Consider the following 18,792-nt stretch of genomic DNA (forward strand, 5'->3'; position numbering starts at 1 on the left):
CTTTCATTCATTAAACTTTGCAGCAGTTTTTTTTAATACTTAGCTTTTCCTTTAGCAAACCCAGACTGGCGATCCTCCGCCCTGCAGCTCCTTCTGTACTTAGCATATTGATGACGAAACCGGCTTCCTCCAATTGTTGCGTGGCCTCACGAGCTGGATGCATTCGTTTTGGATTCAGATACATTAAAATGCATTTGGATGTGTTCGTTTCGGATCGATTCGTAAATTCGGAAGTTCGGTATGTGTTATGTTGATTCAAATGGTTCCAAGTTACACAAACGGAATTATTTCACTTTTCTATCTCACTAAATCTCACTAAATTTAATTGTTATACTGAATTGTGATTAGTCCATGGCCATTCAAATACATCCAAACTAATTTGTATTTATTTGTTACAAATGCATTCGGATTAGTTTAGTTTAGTTTTGTTGCTAGGGTAATTCGGAAAATCGAATCGATTTGAATCTATAAATTTTGCAGAATTCATCCGAATTTAGATTTGGAACAAAACGAATCGCACATGTCTACTTTAATCTAAAGTGGTGGAGACTCCTCTATATATGCACGGGCACACGTGAACCCCCTGAGAGGAAAAAGCACAAAAAAAAAAAAAAAAACAACCTTCTTGGCTAAATAAATATAATTTTTTCAATAGCACCCCTATTGGAAAAATTATATTTATTCAACCCAAAATGTTCCAGTCAAATTTTGCACAAACATTTGCCGTTTTTACTAGAATTATAGATAGAATTATAATCTTCAAGCCCATAGCACTTATTTCTTAGTGCCCTGCAGGGCCACCACCAACCCAGCTCCTAACCTTCCTAACTGCACAGATTTTGCTGTGCAAGTGAGAGCCCCGTGATGTCACAGTGAGGGAGGAGGAGCCTGGTTGGCGCAAAACATAGTCGAAGGCAGCAAGTGAGAGGAGAGGGCAGGCAGTCGGCAAATCCAGGGGTGGAACTTCCAGTCCAGGCAGGAGAATGGCGACTTGCTCCAGCGATCAGAGCTAAAAGTAAGTGGGCAGAAGGAGGATGGGAAGCAGCTTGTGTAGTGTATATGCCACCTGCCTCCCTATAATACCTGTTGGTCACTCCTGTCTGTATCATTACCTGACACTACTGTTCTTACCTGGATAGAGTCTGTGACATCAGTCTTATAGGGCTCTGCCTGCCAGCCTCAGTTATCTATACAGCAAGACTTTTATCAGACTCTGACCTAAGACCCTGCAATAGTTCTTTTTCTAAGGCCCCTTATTCCCTGACTTCTAGACTTACCTATGTATGTGCTGTTAATCACAGGGACACATTTGTGATACGTGTAATTAGTTTAGTTGCTCTGATAAAATATATAACTCTATCCCTCTCGATTACTCCCCGTCTAACACCTACAGAACCCTGACTGATATGTGAAATTATATTTCCTTTTCCCTTCCATTTGTAATAAACTAAATGTCTTTATATGAAGGGTAAGATAAAGTGATCACTTTATCACACACATGAGCTGGAGCTAGAGAGAAAGAAGAGATGGAGCTAGAGAGAAAGAAGAGATGGAGCTAGAGAGAAAGAAGAGCTGGAGCGAGAGAGAAAGAAGAGCTGGAGCGAGAGAGAAAGAAGAGATGGAGCTAGAGAGAAAGAAGAGATGGAGCTAGAGAGAAAGAAGAGATGGAGCGAGAGAGAAAGAAGAGATGGAGCTAGCGAAAAAGAAGAGATGGAGCTAGAGAGAAAGAAGAGATGGAGCTAGAGAGAAAGAAGAGATGGAGCTAGAGAAAAAAAGAGATGGAGCTAGAGAGAAAGAAGAGCTGGAGCTAGAGAAAAAAAGATATGGAGCTAGAGAGAAAGAAGAGCTGGAGCTAGAGAGAAAGAAGAGCTGGAGCTAGCGAGAAAGAAGAGATGGAGCTAGAGAGAAACAAAGAGATTGAGCGAGAGAAAAAGAAGAGATGGAGCTAGAGAAAAAGAAGAGATGGAGCTAGAGAAAAAGAAGAGATGGAGCTAGAGAGAAAGAAGAGATGGAGCGAGAGAGAAAGAAGAGATGGAGCTAGCGAAAAAGAAGAGATGGAGCTAGAGAGAAAGAAGAGATGGAGCTATAGAGAAAGAAGAGATGGAGCTAGAGAAAAAAAGAGATGGAGCTAGAGAAAAAAAGAGATGGAGCTAGAGAGAAAGAAGAGCTGGAGCTAGAGAAAAAAAGAGATGGAGCTAGAGAGAAAGAAGAGCGGGAGCTAGAGAGAAAGAAGAGCTGGAGCTAGCGAGAAAGAAGAGATGGAGCTAGAGAGAAAGAAGAGATGGAGTGAGAGAAAAAGAAGATGGAGCGAGAGAGAAAGAAGAGATGGAGCGAGAAAGAAGAGATGGAGCGAGAGGGAAAGAAGAGATGGAGCTAGAGAGAAAGAAGAGATGGAGCGAGAGAAAAAGAAGATGGAGCGAGAGAGAAAGAAGAGATGGAGCGAGAAAGAAGAGATGGAGCGAGAGGGAAAGAAGAGATGGAGCGAGAGAAAAAGAAGAGATGCAGCTAGAGAAAAAAAAAAGAGATGGAGCTAGAGAGAAAGAAGAGATGTAGCTAGAGAAGAAGAGATGGAGCGAGAGAGAAAGAAGAGCTGGAGCTAGCGAGAAAGAAGAGATGAAGCTAGAGAGAAAGAAGAGATGGAGCTAGAGAGAAAGAAGAGATGGAGCTAGAGAGAAAGAAGAGATTAAGCTAGAGAGAAAGAAGAGATTAAGCTAGAGAGAAAAAGAGATGGAGCTAGAGAGAAAGAAGAGATGGAGCTAAAGAGAAAGAAGAGATGGAGCTAGAGAGAAAGAAGAGATGGAGCTAGAGAGAAAAAAGAGATGGAGCTAGAGAGAAAGAAGAGATGGAGCGAGAGAAAAAAAGAGATGGAGCTAGAGAGAAAGAAGAGATGGAGCTAGAGAAAAAAGAGATGGAGCTAGAGAGAAAGAAGAGCTGGAGCTAGAGAGAAAGAAGAGATGGAGCTAGAGAAAGAAGAGCTGGAGCTAGAGAGAAAGAAGAGATGGAGCTAGAGAGAAAGAAGAGATGGAGCTAGAGAGAAAGAAGAGCTGGAGCTAGAGAGAAAGAAGAGCTGGAGCTAGAGAGAAAGAAGAGCTGGAGCTAGCGAGAAAGAAGAGATGGAGCTAGAGAGAAAGAAGAGATGGAGCGAGAGAAAAAGAAGAGATGGAGCGAGAGAGAAAGAAGAGATGAAGCGAGAGAAAAAGAAGAGATGGAGCGAGAGAGAAAGAAGAGATGGAGCGAGAGAGAAAGAAGAGATGCAGCTAGAGAAAAAAAAAGAGATGGAGCTAGAGAGAAAGAAGAGATGGAGCTAGAGAGAAAGAAGAGATGGAGCTAGAGAGAAAGAAGAGATGGAGCTAGAGAGAAAGAAAAGATGGAGCAAGAGAAAAAGAAGAGATGGAACTAGAGAAAAAGAAGAGATAGAGCTAGAGAAAAAGAAGAGATGAAGCTAGAGAAAAAGAAGAGATGAAGCTAGAGAGAAAGAAGAGATGGAGCTAGAGAGAAAGAAGGGATGGAGCTAGAGAGAAAGAAGAGATGGAGCTAGAGAGAAAGAAGAGATTAAGCTAGAGAGAAAAAGAGATGGAGCTAGTGAGAAAGAAGAGATGGAGCTAAAGAGAAAGAAGAGATGGAGTTAGAGAGAAAGAAGAGATGGAGCTAGAGAGAAAAAAGAGATGGAGTAGAGAGAAAGAAGAGATGGAGCTAGAGAACAAGAAGAGATGAAGCGAGAGAAAAAGAAGAGATGGAGCGAGAGAAAAAGAAGAAATGGAGCTAGAGAAAAAGAAGAGATGGAGCTAGAGAGAAAGAAGAGCTGGAGCGAGAGAGAAAGAAGAGCTGGAGCGAGAGAGAAAGAAGAGATGGAGCGAGAGAGAAAGAAGAGATGGAGCGAGAGAGAAAGAAGAGATGGAGCGAGAGAGAAAGAAGAGATGGAGCTAGAGAGAAAGAAGAGATGGAGCTAGAGAGAAAGAAGAGATGGAGCTAGAGAGAAAGAAGAGATGGAGCGAGAGAGAAAGAAGAGATGGAGTGAGAGAAAAAGAAGATGGAGCGAGAGAGAAAGAAGAGATGGAGCGAGAAAGAAGAGATGGAGCGAGAGAAAAAGAAGATGGAGCGAGAGAGAAAGAAGAGATGGAGCTAGAGAGAAGAAGAGATGGAGCTAGAGAAAAAGAAGAGATGAAGCGAGAGAAAAAGAAGAGATGGAGCTAGAGAAAAAGAAGAAATGGAGCTAGAGAAAAAGAAGAGATGGAGCTAGAGAGAAAGAAGAGCTGGAGCGAGAGAGAAAGAAGAGATTAAGCTAGAGAGAAAAAGAGATGGAGCTAGTGAGAAAGAAGAGATGGAGCTAAAGAGAAAGAAGAGATGGAGTTAGAGAGAAAGAAGAGATGGAGCTAGAGAGAAAAAAGAGATGGAGTAGAGAGAAAGAAGAGATGGAGCTAGAGAACAAGAAGAGATGAAGCGAGAGAAAAAGAAGAGATGGAGCGAGAGAAAAAGAAGAAATGGAGCTAGAGAAAAAGAAGAGATGGAGCTAGAGAGAAAGAAGAGCTGGAGCGAGAGAGAAAGAAGAGCTGGAGCGAGAGAGAAAGAAGAGATGGAGCGAGAGAGAAAGAAGAGATGGAGCGAGAGAGAAAGAAGAGATGGAGCGAGAGAGAAAGAAGAGATGGAGCTAGAGAGAAAGAAGAGATGGAGCTAGAGAGAAAGAAGAGATGGAGCTAGAGAGAAAGAAGAGATGGAGCGAGAGAGAAAGAAGAGATGGAGTGAGAGAAAAAGAAGATGGAGCGAGAGAGAAAGAAGAGATGGAGCGAGAAAGAAGAGATGGAGCGAGAGGGAAAGAAGAGATGGAGCTAGAGAGAAAGAAGAGATGGAGCGAGAGAAAAAGAAGATGGAGCGAGAGAGAAAGAAGAGATGGAGCTAGAGAGAAGAAGAGATGGAGCTAGAGAAAAAGAAGAGATGAAGCGAGAGAAAAAGAAGAGATGGAGCTAGAGAAAAAAAGAGATGGAGCTAGAGAGAAAGAAGAGCTGGAGCTAGAGAGAAAGAAGAGCTGGAGCTAGCGAGAAAGAAGAGATGGAGCTAGAGAGAAAAAGAGATGGAGCTAGAGAGAAGAAGAGATGGAGCTAGAGAGAAAAAGAGATGGAACTAGAGAGAAAGAAGAGATGGAGCGAGAGAAAAAGAAGAGATGGAGCTAGAGAGAAAGAAGAGATGGAGCTAGAGAGAAAGAAGAGATGGAGCTGGAGAAAAAGAAGAGATGGAGCGAGAGAAAAAGAAGAGATGGAGCAAGAGAAAAAGAAGAGATGGAGCGAGAGAGAAAGAAGAGATGGAGCGAGAGAAAAAGAAGAGATGGAGCGAGAGAAAAAGAAAAGATAGAGCGAAAGAGAAAGAAGAGATGGAGCGAGAGAGAAAGAAGAGATGGAGCTAGCGAAAAAGAAGAGATGGAGCTAGAGAGAAAGAAGAGATGGAGCTAGAGAGAAAGAAGAGATGGAGCTAGAGAAAAAAAGAGATGGAGCTAGAAAAAAAAAGAGATGGAGCTAGAGAGAAAGAAGAGCTGGAGCTAGAGAAAAAAAGAGATGGAGCTAGAGAGAAAGAAGAGCGGGAGCTAGAGAGAAAGAAGAGCTGGAGCTAGCGAGAAAGAAGAGATGGAGCTAGAGAGAAAGAAGAGATGGAGTGAGAGAAAAAGAAGATGGAGCGAGAGAGAAAGAAGAGATGGAGCGAGAAAGAAGAGATGGAGCGAGAGGGAAAGAAGAGATGGAGCTAGAGAGAAAGAAGAGATGGAGCGAGAGAAAAAGAAGATGGAGCGAGAGAGAAAGAAGAGATGGAGCGAGAAAGAAGAGATGGAGCGAGAGGGAAAGAAGAGATGGAGCGAGAGGGAAAGAAGAGATGGAGCGAGAGAAAAAGAAGAGATGCAGCTAGAGAAAAAAAGAGATGGAGCTAGAGAGAAAGAAGAGATGTAGCTAGAGAAGAAGAGATGGAGCGAGAGAAAAAGAAGAGATGGAACTAGAGAGAAAGAAGAGCTGGAGCTAGCGAGAAAGAAGAGATGAAGCTAGAGAGAAAGAAGAGATGGAGCTAGAGAGAAAGAAGAGATGGAGCTAGAGAGAAAGAAGAGATTAAGCTAGAGAGAAAAAGAGATGGAGCTAGAGAGAAAGAAGAGATGGAGCTAAAGGGAAAGAAGAGATGGAGCTAGAGAGAAAGAAGAGATGGAGCTAGAGAGAAAAAAGAGATGGAGCTAGAGAGAAAGAAGAGATGGAGCGAGAGAGAAAAAGAGATGGAGCTAGAGAGAAAGAAGAGATGGAGCTAGAGAAAAAAGAGATGGAGCTAGAGAGAAAGAAGAGCTGGAGCTAGAGAGAAAGAAGAGATGGAGCTAGAGAAAGAAGAGCTGGAGCTAGAGAGAAAGAAGAGATGGAGCTAGAGAGAAAGAAGAGATGGAGCTAGAGAGAAAGAAGAGCTGGAGCTAGAGAGAAAGAAGAGCTGGAGCTAGAGAGAAAGAAGAGCTGGAGCTAGCGAGAAAGAAGAGATGGAGCTAGAGAGAAAGAAGAGATGGAGCGAGAGAAAAAGAAGAGATGGAGCGAGAGAGAAAGAAGAGATGAAGCGAGAGAAAAAGAAGAGATGGAGCGAGAGAGAAAGAAGAGATGGAGCGAGAGAGAAAGAAGAGATGCAGCTAGAGAAAAAAAAAGAGATGGAGCTAGAGAGAAAGAAGAGATGGAGCTAGAGAGAAAGAAGAGATGGAGCTAGAGAGAAAGAAGAGATGGAACTAGAGAAAAAGAAGAGATAGAGCTAGAGAAAAAGAAGAGATGAAGCTAGAGAAAAAGAAGAGATGAAGCTAGAGAGAAAGAAGAGATGGAGCTAGAGAGAAAGAAGAGATGGAGCTAGAGAGAAAGAAGAGATGGAGCTAGAGAGAAAGAAGAGATTAAGCTAGCGAGAAAAAGAGATGGAGCTAGCGAGAAAGAAGAGATGGAGCTAGAGAGAAAGAAGAGATGGAGCGAGAGAAAAAGAAGAGATGGAGCGAGAGAGAAAGAAGAGATGGAGCGAGAGAGAAAGAAGAGATGGAGCGAGAGAGAAAGAAGAGATGCAGCTAGAGAAAAAAAAAGAGATGGAGCTAGAGAGAAAGAAGAGATGGAGCTAGAGAGAAAGAAGAGATGGAGCTAGAGAGAAAGAAGAGATGGAGCTAGAGAGAAAGAAAAGATGGAGCAAGAGAAAAAGAAGAGATGGAACTAGAGAAAAAGAAGAGATAGAGCTAGAGAAAAAGAAGAGATGAAGCTAGAGAAAAAGAAGAGATGAAGCTAGAGAGAAAGAAGAGATGGAGCTAGAGAGAAAGAAGAGATGGAGCTAGAGAGAAAGAAGAGATGGAGCGAGAGAAAAAGAAGAGATGGAGCGAGAGAGAAAGAAGAGATGAAGCGAGAGAAAAAGAAGAGATGGAGCGAGAGAGAAAGAAGAGATGGAGCGAGAGAGAAAGAAGAGATGGAGCGAGAGAGAAAGAAGAGATGCAGCTAGAGAAAAAAAAAGAGATGGAGCTAGAGAGAAAGAAGAGATGGAGCTAGAGAGAAAGAAGAGATGGAGCTAGAGAGAAAGAAGAGATGGAGCTAGAGAGAAAGAAAAGATGGAGCAAGAGAAAAAGAAGAGATGGAACTAGAGAAAAAGAAGAGATAGAGCTAGAGAAAAAGAAGAGATGAAGCTAGAGAAAAAGAAGAGATGAAGCTAGAGAGAAAGAAGAGATGGAGCTAGAGAGAAAGAAGAGCTGGAGCTAGAGAGAAAGAAGAGCTGGAGCTAGAGAGAAAGAAGAGCTGGAGCTAGCGAGAAAGAAGAGATGGAGCTAGCGAGAAAGAAGAGATGGAGCTAGAGAGAAAGAAGAGATGGAGCGAGAGAAAAAGAAGAGATGGAGCTAGAGAGAAAGAAGAGATGGAGCTAGAGAGAAAGAAGAGATGGAGCTGGAGAAAAGGAAGAGATGGAGCGAGAGAAAAAGAAGAGATGGAGCGAGAGAAAAAGAAGAGATGGAGCGAGAGAGAAAGAAGAGATGGAGCGAGAGAAAAAGAAGAGATGGAGCGAGAGAAAAAGAAAAGATAGAGCGAAAGAAAGAAGAGATGGAGCAAGAGAGAAAGAGGAGATGGAGCGAGAGAGAAAGAAGAGATGGAGCGAGAGAAAAAGAAGAGATGCTAGAGAGAAAAAGAGATGGAGCTAGTGAGAAAGAAGAGATGGAGCTAAAGAGAAAGAAGAGATGGAGTTAGAGAGAAAGAAGAGATGGAGCTAGAGAGAAAAAATAGATGGAGCTAGAGAGAAAGAAGAGATGGAGCTAGAGAAAAAGAAGAGATGAAGCGAGAGAAAAAGAAGAGATGAAGCGAGAGAAAAAGAAGAGATGGAGCGAGAGAAAAAGAAGAAATGGAGCTAGAGAAAAAGAAGAGCTGGAGCTAGAGAAAAAGAAGAGCTGGAGCTAGAGAGAAAGAAGAGATGGAGCTTGAGAGAAAGAAGAGATGGAGCTAGAGAGAAAGAAGAGATGGAGCTAGAGAGAAAGAAGAGATGGAGCTAGAGAGAAAGAAGAGATGGAGCTAGAGAGAAAAAGAGATGGAGCTAGAGAGAAAGAAGAGATGGAGCTAGAGAGAAAAAAAGAGATGGAGCTAGAGAGAAAGAAGAGATGGAGCGAGAGAGAAAGAAGAGATGGAGCTAGCGAAAAAGAAGAGCTGGAGCTAGAGAGAAATAAGAGATGGAGCTAGAGAAAAAGAAGAGATGGAGCTAGAGAGAAGAAGAGATGGAGCTAGAGAAAAAGAAGAGATGAAGCGAGAGAAAAAGAAGAGATGGAGCTAGAGAAAAAAAGAGATGGAGCTAGAGAGAAAGAAGAGCTGGAGCTAGAGAGAAAGAAGAGCTGGAGCTAGCGAGAAAGAAGAGATGGAGCTAGAGAGAAAGAAGAGATGGAGCTAGAGAGAAGAAGAGATGGAGCTAGAGAGAAGAAGAGATGGAGCTAGAGAGAAAAAGAGATGGAACTAGAGAGAAAGAAGAGATGGAGCGAGAGAAAAAGAAGAGATGGAGCTAGAGAGAAAAAAGAGATGGAGCTAGAGAGAAAGAAGAGATGGAGCTGGAGAAAAAAAGAGATGGAGCGAGAGAAAAAGAAGAGATGGAGCGAGAGAAAAAGAAGAGATGGAGCGAGAGAGAAAGAAGAGATGGAGCGAGAGAAAAAGAAGAGATGGAGCGAGAGAAAAAGAAAAGATAGAGCGAAAGAAAGAAGAGATGGAGCGAGAGAGAAAGAGGAGATGGAGCGAGAGAGAAAGAAGAGATGGAGCGAGAGAAAAAGAAGAGATGGAGCTAGAAAAAAAGAAGAGATGAAGCTAGAGAGAAAGAAGAGATGGAGCTAGAGAAAAAGAAGAGATGGAGCGAGAGAAAAAGAAGAGATGGAAGTAGAGAAAAAGAAGAGATGGAGCTAGAGAAAAAGAAGAGATGAAGCTAGAGAGAAAGAAGAGATGGAGCTAGAGAGAAAGAAGAGATGGAGCTAGAGAGAAAGAAGAGATGGAGCTAGAGAGAAAAAGAGATGGAGCTAGAGAGAAAGAAGAGATGGAGCTAGAGAGAAAAAGAGATGGAGCTAGAGAGAAAGAAGAGATGGAGCTAGAGAGAAAGAAGAGATGGAGCTAGAGAGAAAGAAGAGATGGAGCTAGAGAGAAAAAGAGATGGAACTAGAGAGAAAGAAGAGATGGAGCTAGAGAGAAAAAAGAGATGGAGCTAGAGAGAAAGAAGAGATGGAGCTAGAGAAAAAGAAGAGATGAAGCAAGAGAAAAAGAAGAGATGGAGCTAGAGAAAAAGAAGAGATGGAGCGAGAGAAAAAGAAGAGATGGAGCTAGAGAAAGAAGAGATGGAGCTAGAGAGAAAGAAGAGATGGAGCTAGAGAAAAAGAAGAAATGAAGCGAGAGAAAAAGAAGAGATGGAGCTAGAGAAAACGAAGAGATGGAGCTAGAGAGAAAGAAGAGATGGAGCTAGAGAGAAAGAAGAGATGGAGCTTGAGAGAAAGAAGAGATGGAGCTAGAGAGAAAGAAGAGATGGAGCTAGAGAGAAAGAGAAAGAAGAGATGGAGCTAGAGAAAAAGAAGAGATGGAGCTAGAGAAAAAGAAGAGATGGAGCTAGAGAAAAAGAAGAAATGGAGCGAGAGAAAAAGAAGAGATGGAGCTAGTGAGAAAGAAGAGATGAGAGAGAGAGAGAAAGAAGAGATGGAGAGAGAGAGAGATTTCTGTATAAAAATATGTTTAACAAACATTAAAGGGACTCTGAATTAAGGGAAATGTGTATCCCCCCTCCAATATGCACATACTTACACTAAAGCCAGGCCAACCTTGCTTGTAAGCATTTTTTTAAAATAATCCAATGAGGCATGGGTACAGTCATACAGCTCCACCAATGGACGCACCAACTGGTGCCTCTGCCATTACTATTTATCTTAGTGTACATACACAGCTATGAGAGTATAAATAAGATCACTTTGTAAGATGTTCTGTTGTCTTTACATGCAGCTTTAAGGTCTTACACTAAATAAACAAAAATGTTTGACTATGACTAACTGATCTCTAGGTAAATGTGTCTCATTTGCAGATAAGGACAGTTGTATTGGTTAATATAGCCAGGGCCCCTCAAGCATATGCAAAAAATAAGTAGTAAAAGAAGATCAGTTTTTCAAAAATGCTACATAGCATTGGGCATTATTCTCTTTTTGTTGCAGAACTTGCACTTGAAACATTTAAAATACCGGTAATTATTTTTTTGGGAAATAAAGAATATTTGTTAAAGGGGTTCTAAACATTGAGTTTGTAATATGAAATGCTTAATTATGTGTAGTAAAATAACTTTGCAATATAAAGTCTGTTTATTTTGTTACCATATACCGTAATTTAACTCTTAAAGTGACAGTGTACACCAATTTCTATATAACAGCATGTAATAGACACTACTATAAAGAAGAATATGCACAGATACGGATCTAAAAATACAGTATATAACCTTATAAGCTCCCAGTTTAGCAATGTTGATGAGTTTAGTCTGGGACACCCACTGAAAGGGGCTGGGTAAACAAAAAGAGCAGACACTCCCCCCTCCCACCTTCCCTGGATATGAAAAGTCAGATAGCATAAACAATAGCCAGCAGGAGTCTGTAAACGTGTGTATACATCTGACACTGTGGGGCTTCATAACAATGTTATTAAAAAATAAGCAAAACTATACATTTTTATAAACACTACCAGATGGGCTATATAAATGTATCATTTAGAAAACATTAATGCAAAGAAAAAGCTAGTGTACAATGTATCTTTGCTACATACCACATAGCCATTGTTTGCATAGTCATTCATTGATAGGTCTCTAATGGTCCTCAGGAGAATAGATTAGATAAGGGAAGCCCATTACTTTAGAAACTAAAACATTACACTTATTTATTCAATAGTTAAACAACTAATATACATACTTTATAAAAAATGCTTCTGCATACTGTTCTCAGACTAATCTTTACTTTGAAAACATCATTATATCTATCTTGTATTTTATGGTGATTCACTGCTTCTAAAACCCAATTACTGGTAATTACCAAGGCAACCATAGCACCAATTAAACAAGATCCATTAGAGCGAGAAATTAAATTAATTTTAATTAAAAAAATGTGACTTCTGCTTATAAACTGCTGTCAGTTCTTGTAGAAGGAAAAGAGCACATATTTTGCCAATATAATTACAAATATCCATTTTAACAGCCTGTGTAATAATAGACTGGGAAAGGACGATCATATTTTAAACATCATTGGAATAGAAAAACAAAATGTATGGTTATCTGATAAATTATTTTTTTTCATAATGGCGAGAGTCCACAAGTCATCACGTGGGGAAATTCCCCTCCTGACCACTAGGAGGAGACAAAAGCCACACCACAGCTTTGAATCCATCCCCCTTCCCATGATCCTCGGTCATACTTATAGCCAAGAAGATGAAATATAACAGAAAAGCAGGAAAGATAAAGCATTACAAAAGAAGTACAAACTAGTACTGCCGCCATCTGAACAAAAGTAAAGAGTGTGGCTTGTGGACTCTCATCATCATAAGCATACATTTTGTTTACTTTCCTTAGATGCTGAGAGCCTACAAATCATCACACTTTACCAAAGAACTGAAGTTCATACCATCACCATGAAAATAGGGGGCCTCACTCCTCGTCAAGGAGGGAACAGAAAATGACTGAGGATCATGTAAAGTAGGTGAGATTTAAAGCTCGGTGTGTTGGGGTATTTTTTGCCTCCTCCTAGTGGCCAGGAGGGGAATTCCTACACGTAATGACTAGAGGACTCTCATCATCTGATGAAAGAAATATCTGTATATTAGCTGGTGTTAATATTATTTAAGTTTCATTTGTATAAATTACTTTCAAGAAAGGGACAGTATTTTTTATAAATCTTTAAAGATCATGATGGGCCTATCTGCCGTCAAAATCTATGTTTCTTTACAGAAAGGGTGATTGATTCATGGAATAAACTTTCAAATGTTTTATTGACTGATAAAGCATTTGATTATTGGTAAAGTATGATAACAAATCTTATTAACATTTAATTATTCAAAAGGATAGTGGGTTAAGATTACAAGTGGCGCACTAATTTTTTTATCTCTCATGAGCGCTAACTGTTCTCAAGGTAAAAAATTAGCACTTGCTGGCATTACAAGTTGAAACTAAAAGGTGTGAGATCAAAAGACTCAGGCTCATAACTTCAGGACTTCGGATAATTCCCTCTTCATATAGACTTCTATCACTAAAGAACGCCTATTACATTATTGTTCATGCACTAACCCAAAACTGCATTAGATGAACTGCACTAAAGCCGAGATACTTTAAATTCCTTTGTTCTTCATTTAGAAGCACATATTCTTTTTATTTTTAAATATATATTTCTATATATATCTGCAACATTTAATAATTATGTCGAGGCGAAAAGTGAGCTTAAAATCCTCCACTAAGCACAAAATATAGAGAAAATAACTAATTGTGTAGTTCATTAAAGGGACAGCCTACAATATAATTGTTATTGTTTTAAAAGATACATAATCCCTTTATTATCTATTCCCCAGTTTTAAATGTTTTGTATTTCACCCAGAAATCAACTTTACCCAGCAGTGATTCAACCTACTCCCAGCTGATGAGTGGCAAACACCACACAACAGCCTGTCCTGCACTGGCGATTTATCTCGATACACCCTGTTCGGCACGAACGTGAGGCTACACGCACACCGTTAGCTGGAAGTGTACGTGCTAATACCAGAAGCAGTCCATACGCTTCTACTACCTTTGACTTTGGGTTAATACTTTGAAACATTACCTGTATAGCCGCAACAATGTGGGACTGGTAACGAGTTGATATTTTAGGTGATTCATACTTGTCTTTAGAGGCATATTTATACACACACAGTCTGTGACTTTTGTATTGGATTTAGTGAAGTTTATATATCAAGTGAGGGTGGTCAGGGACCCTTTAATTAAAATAATATTGTTACCTGTTGGTTTAGAACTTGAGTACCACGGAGGTGTTTTGACAATGTCCTTAACACTTAATCTCTGGGTCTTTTCATTGTGACCGTTTCTCTTCTCCTGCTCCACAAGTCTGTCTGTGCTTACAGAGATGGGGTTCCAGACTGGCAGAATACGGGGGCAGTGATTGCTGCTGCCTGAAAAATGCAAACACATAAAACAAGAGATGTTAGTCCTGCTATGTGAACACTTTACACAATCTAAAGGTAAAGCACTGCAGTGTGACACATTCTAAAGGTAAAGCACTGCAGTGTGACACATTCTAAAGGTAAAGCACTGCACAGTGACATATTCTAAAGGCAAAGCACTGCAGTGTGACACATTCTAAAGGTAAAGCACTGTACAGTGACACATTCTAAAGGTAAAGCACTGCAGTGTGACACATTCTAAAAGTAAAGCACTGCACAGTGACACATTCTAAAGGCAAAGCACTGTACAGTGACACATTCTAAAGGCAAAGCACTGCAGTGTGACATATTCTAAAGGTAAAGCACTGTACAGTGACACATTCTAAAGGCAAAGCACTGCAGTGTGACACATTCTACAGGTAAAGCACTGTACAGTGACACATTCTAAATGTAAAGCACTGCACAGTGACACATTCTAAAGCAAAACACTTCACAGTGACACATTCTAAAGCAAAACACTGCACAGTGGCACATTCTCAAGGCAAAGCACTTCAGTGTGACACATTCAAATGGCAAATCACTGCAGTGTGACATGTTAAAAAGGCAAAGACCTGCACCTTGACACATTCCAAAGGCAAAGCACTGTACATTGGCACATTCTTAAGGCAAAGCACTACACAGTGACACATTCTAAAGGTAAAGCACAGCACAGTGACACATTCTAAAGGTAAAGCACTGCACAGTGACACATTCTAAAGGCAAAGCAGTGCACAGTGACACATTCTAAAGGTAAAGCACTGCAGTGTGAAACATTCTAAAGGCAAATCACTGCACAGTGACACATTCTAAAGGCAAAGCACTGTACAGTGACACATTCTAATGGTAAAGCACTGCAGTGTGACACATTCTAAAGGTGAAGCACTGTACAGTGACACATTTTAAAGGTAAAACACTGCACAGTGACACATTCTAAAGCAAAACACTGCACAGTGACACATTCTAAAGGTAAAGCACTGCACAATGACATTTTATAAATATTCAATTTCCTGTAGTCATTTTCAGGGTGAATAATAATAAAAATAAATCAAAGATCAAAAGAGTAAACAGCCTTTTAATGGTACAGCTTGTGCTTCTAAAAAAGTCCAACAAACTGCAAAACAGATGCTTCTACGTAAACAAAGTTTGGTAGTTAGAGAAAGGATTAGAATTGAAGGGAGCGCATAACACACATAAATAGGAGCATGTGATGACATTGTACAAAAATATGCAGAAGTGACAGTATTTTATTTACTTCATACTCACAGATACTTGTAAGGACACCAGACAGAGTTTTTTTAAATAAATGTTTTCTCATTCAATTTTTCTATTTTTTAAATCTAATCTAATTAACATAACTAAAGCTCCATGAAAGTACAAATTTCAGATAAAGAATGCAAATTTAAAATAATTTCCAATTTTCTTATATTATGGAATCCTTAGTTGAAGACCATACTTAGGTATGCTAGGGAGCATGCACGTGTCTTGAGCACTATCTGGGAGCAGTGTTTTCAACAATTTATAACATAGCAAACTGCTGTCACGTAGTGTTTATGTCACATGCTTGTGTCGTAGAATAAACTAAAACTGATAGTAGTAAATTTGTTTTTTTTTTAATTGTATGCTCTGACTGAATCATGGAAGTCTAAATTGATTTTTAAGTCCCTTTAGTTACACTGCAAAAACAGGATACTCATATGTTTGAGATTTGACTATGGGCGAGTTTAGGGGTCAAGTCCAGCGGAAACCAATGTTAACAGAGTTCCTGCACTATTTTTGCAGGAGGAACTAAGTTCCCCCTAGATAGAGAACAGAAACGCTTCAGTAAACACAGCTGCTGCTGGTAGGAGGAGCTGGAGCACAATCTGGTTAGAGGGATAGTGAGATCCTCTAGTAATGGTCAGTAACACTTCCTACAATAAACTAAATGCAAGCCTGTCAGCGGTCCTGCTGTGTGGTCACCCTGCACTGTGTGGAACACATGGTGCTTACATTTCTGTGTGGTTTGCTTTGGGGTTATTTAGCTCCCCTCAGCAGAAATAGGTCTATCGCACCTTAAAGTGAATGTCAATTTTGTTACTGCTCCTGCCTCCTAATACTTCTTTTACACTTCGGTATTAAAAACGCTATGTTTTTTTTTATTTTTTAAATTCAGCAGTAATTATATATTTTAATAACAAACTTGTTGGCGATTTCGATGTTCCTCGTCCCACCCAGCACTTCCGTCTTAATCGCATTGTGAAGTATAGAGCGGTCCCACCCGCTCTATACGTAGGTGTGATGCGTGCACCCGTGGAGCTATTTTTTTATGCGCATGCATTAAAATCAGGCACACTTAGTATGCGCATGCATTAAAACCCGACATTTTTGTGTAATTCACTGTTAAGAATTGCGTGGTTTAGAGCATGCGCGTTCTGTGAACGCGCATTGCTTCAGAATGTGGAGAAAATTTCCTAACGCATTTGCGCAGAAGAAGCGCATGACATATCGAAAAAGGGGTTGAACGCCCCGGGGGGGGGGGGGGGGAGCGGATTGGCAAGACTAGCTGTCAATCATTGTCATAATGAGGGACAATATGGCGGGCGGAGGAAGCGCGGCACGAAATAAAAGACAAAAAGGTATAATTTAAGCTTCATTAATAACATTGGCAAAAACCATGAGTTAAAGTCCCCCAATTTGATTTGCTTAACAATATTGCGTTAAGCACTAGAGGTAACTTTACATTCACTTTAAGTGGGTGAGACTCTGTGACAGAGGAGGACAGGCCCAAAGGCAACCATTCAACGGTTTTAATTTGCTTTTATTAACCAACGTGTATAGATTATATACATATAAATACAGTGGATGTGTGTGTATAAAACAATATTACTTTTTTTTGTAGGACTTGACCCCTGGGAGAGTTTACATAGTTGTAGATAATCTTCAGGTGTAAAATGGTAAAAATATGGCTTCACAGAATCCTACTTCAGATTATGTTTTAAACACAGTTTACATTTGCATCATATTTTACCAGCGCCAGGAAACTCTGCAGGTGATAAACACTAAGGGACAGATTACAAGTGGAGCACAAAATATTGCTTTCGCTAAAGCTCAAGTTGAGAATCTTGTCTAGATGCCGGTTGCTACATGGGGCCCAATGTGTCCATTTTAGAACAGAACAGTCACTTGTAGATGAGTACACAGAGCATTGCCACATCTCACTACAGGTGGTAGAAATCACAGAAACACTCCGAGAGTAATTTTACCCAAGGCAGATCAGATGAGATTTTAGGGAATATATAGCACTGGTCTTCCAAAATATAAATTTAGAATTTAAATAATATCTGAAAAATGTCACTGCCTTAAAGGGATAGTCTAGTCAAAATTAAACTCATGATTCGGATACAGCATGGAATTGTCAGCAACTTTCTAATTTACTCCTATTATACATTTTTCTTCATTCTCTTGGTATCTTTATGTGAAAAGGCAGAAATGTAAGCTTAGGAGCCGGACCAATCAGCAAGCGCTACCCAGGTGCTGAACCAAAAAATGGGCAGGCTCTTAAGCTTACATTCTTGCTTTTTCAAATAAAGATACCAAAAGAACAAAGAAAAATTGATAATAGGAGTAAATTAGAAAGTTGCTTAAAATTGCCTGCTCTATCTGAATCAGGAAAGTGTAATTTTGACTAGACTATCCCTTTAACCTATTCTTTCTGTTAAGAAATATAGTGGTAGTCACAATCCTTTAGAAAGTTTTAATGATTTTTCTACAAAATTCACTTTTAAAATCGAAGTTAATTTTTTTGTAGTTAAATATAATTTGATAAGCTTTTCTTAAAGATTGCTATTGAAGAAATACAATTTTCCTTCTACCAGATATACAGGGAGTGCAGAATTATTAGGCAAATGAGTATTTTGACCACATCATCCTCTTTATGCATGTTGTCTTACTCCAAGCTGTATAGGCTCGAAAGCCTACTACCAATTAAGCACATTAGGTGATGTGCATCTCTGTAATAAGAAGGGGTGTGGTCTAATGACATCAACACCCTATATCAGGTGTGCATAATTATTAGGCAACTTCCTTTCCTTTGGCAAAATGGGTCAAAAGAAGGACTTGACAGGCTCAGAAAAGTCAAAATAGTGAGATATCTTGCAGAGGGATGCAGCACTCTTAAACTTGCAAAGCTTCTGAAGCGTGATCATCGAACAATCAAGCGTTTCATTCAAAATAGTCAACAGGGTCGCAAGAAGCGTGTGGAAAAATCAAGGCGCAAAATAACTGCCCATGAACTGAGAAAAGTCAAGCGTGCAGCTGCCAAGATGCCACTTGCCACCAGTTTGGCCATATTTCAGAGCTGCAACATCACTGGAGTGCCCAAAAGCACAAGGTGTGCAATACTCAGAGACATGGCCAAGGTAAGAAAGGCTGAAAGACGACCACCACTGAACAAGACACGCAAGCTGAAACGTCAAGACTGGTCCAAGAAATATCTCAAGACTGATTTTTCTAAGGTTTTATGGACTGATGAAATGAGAGTGAGTCTTGATGGGCCAGATGGATGGGCCCGTGGCTGGATTGGTAAAGGGCAGAGAGCTCCAGTCTGACTCAGACGCCAGCAAGGTGGAGGTGGAGTACTGGTTTGGGCTGGTATCATCAAAGATGAGCTTGTGGGGCCTTTTCGGGTTGAGGATGGAGTCAAGCTCAACTCCCAGTCCTACTGCCAGTTTCTGGAAGACACCTTCTTCAAGCAGTGGTACAGGAAGAAGTCTGCATCCTTCATGAAAAACATGATTTTCATGCAGGACAATGCTCCATCACACGCGTCCAAGTACTCCACAGCGTGGCTGGCAAGAAAGGGTATAAAAGAAGAAAATCTAATGACATGGCCTCCTTGTTCACCTGATCTGAACCCCATTGAGAACCTGTGGTCCATCATCAAATGTGAGATTTACAAGGAGGGAAAACAGTACACCTCTCTGAACAGTGTCTGGGAGGCTGTGGTTGCTGCTGCACGCAATGTTGATGGTGAACAGATCAAAACACTGACAGAATCCATGGATGGCAGGCTTTTGAGTGTCCTTGCAAAGAAAGGTGGCTATATTGGTCACTGATTTGTTTTTGTTTTGTTTTTGAATGT

At 40.4% G+C, this 18,792-nt stretch overlaps 1 protein-coding gene across 5 annotated transcripts in view; it reads right to left on the reverse strand.

Annotated features, from left to right (window-relative positions):
• Positions 1–18,792, reverse strand: part of FGD4 (FYVE, RhoGEF and PH domain containing 4) — a 374,120-nt gene that overhangs the window by 148,072 nt on the left and 207,256 nt on the right. For all 5 annotated transcript variants that reach the window (XM_053719017.1, XM_053719020.1, XM_053719021.1 and 2 more), the window contains exon 2: positions 13,473–13,643. In XM_053719017.1, the coding sequence (XP_053574992.1) occupies positions 13,473–13,643 (171 nt within the window). The remainder of the gene's footprint in view (positions 1–13,472; positions 13,644–18,792) is intronic.

Source organism: Bombina bombina, chromosome 6 (assembly GCF_027579735.1).
Source record: "Bombina bombina isolate aBomBom1 chromosome 6, aBomBom1.pri, whole genome shotgun sequence".
Lineage (NCBI taxonomy): Eukaryota > Metazoa > Chordata > Amphibia > Anura > Bombinatoridae > Bombina > Bombina bombina.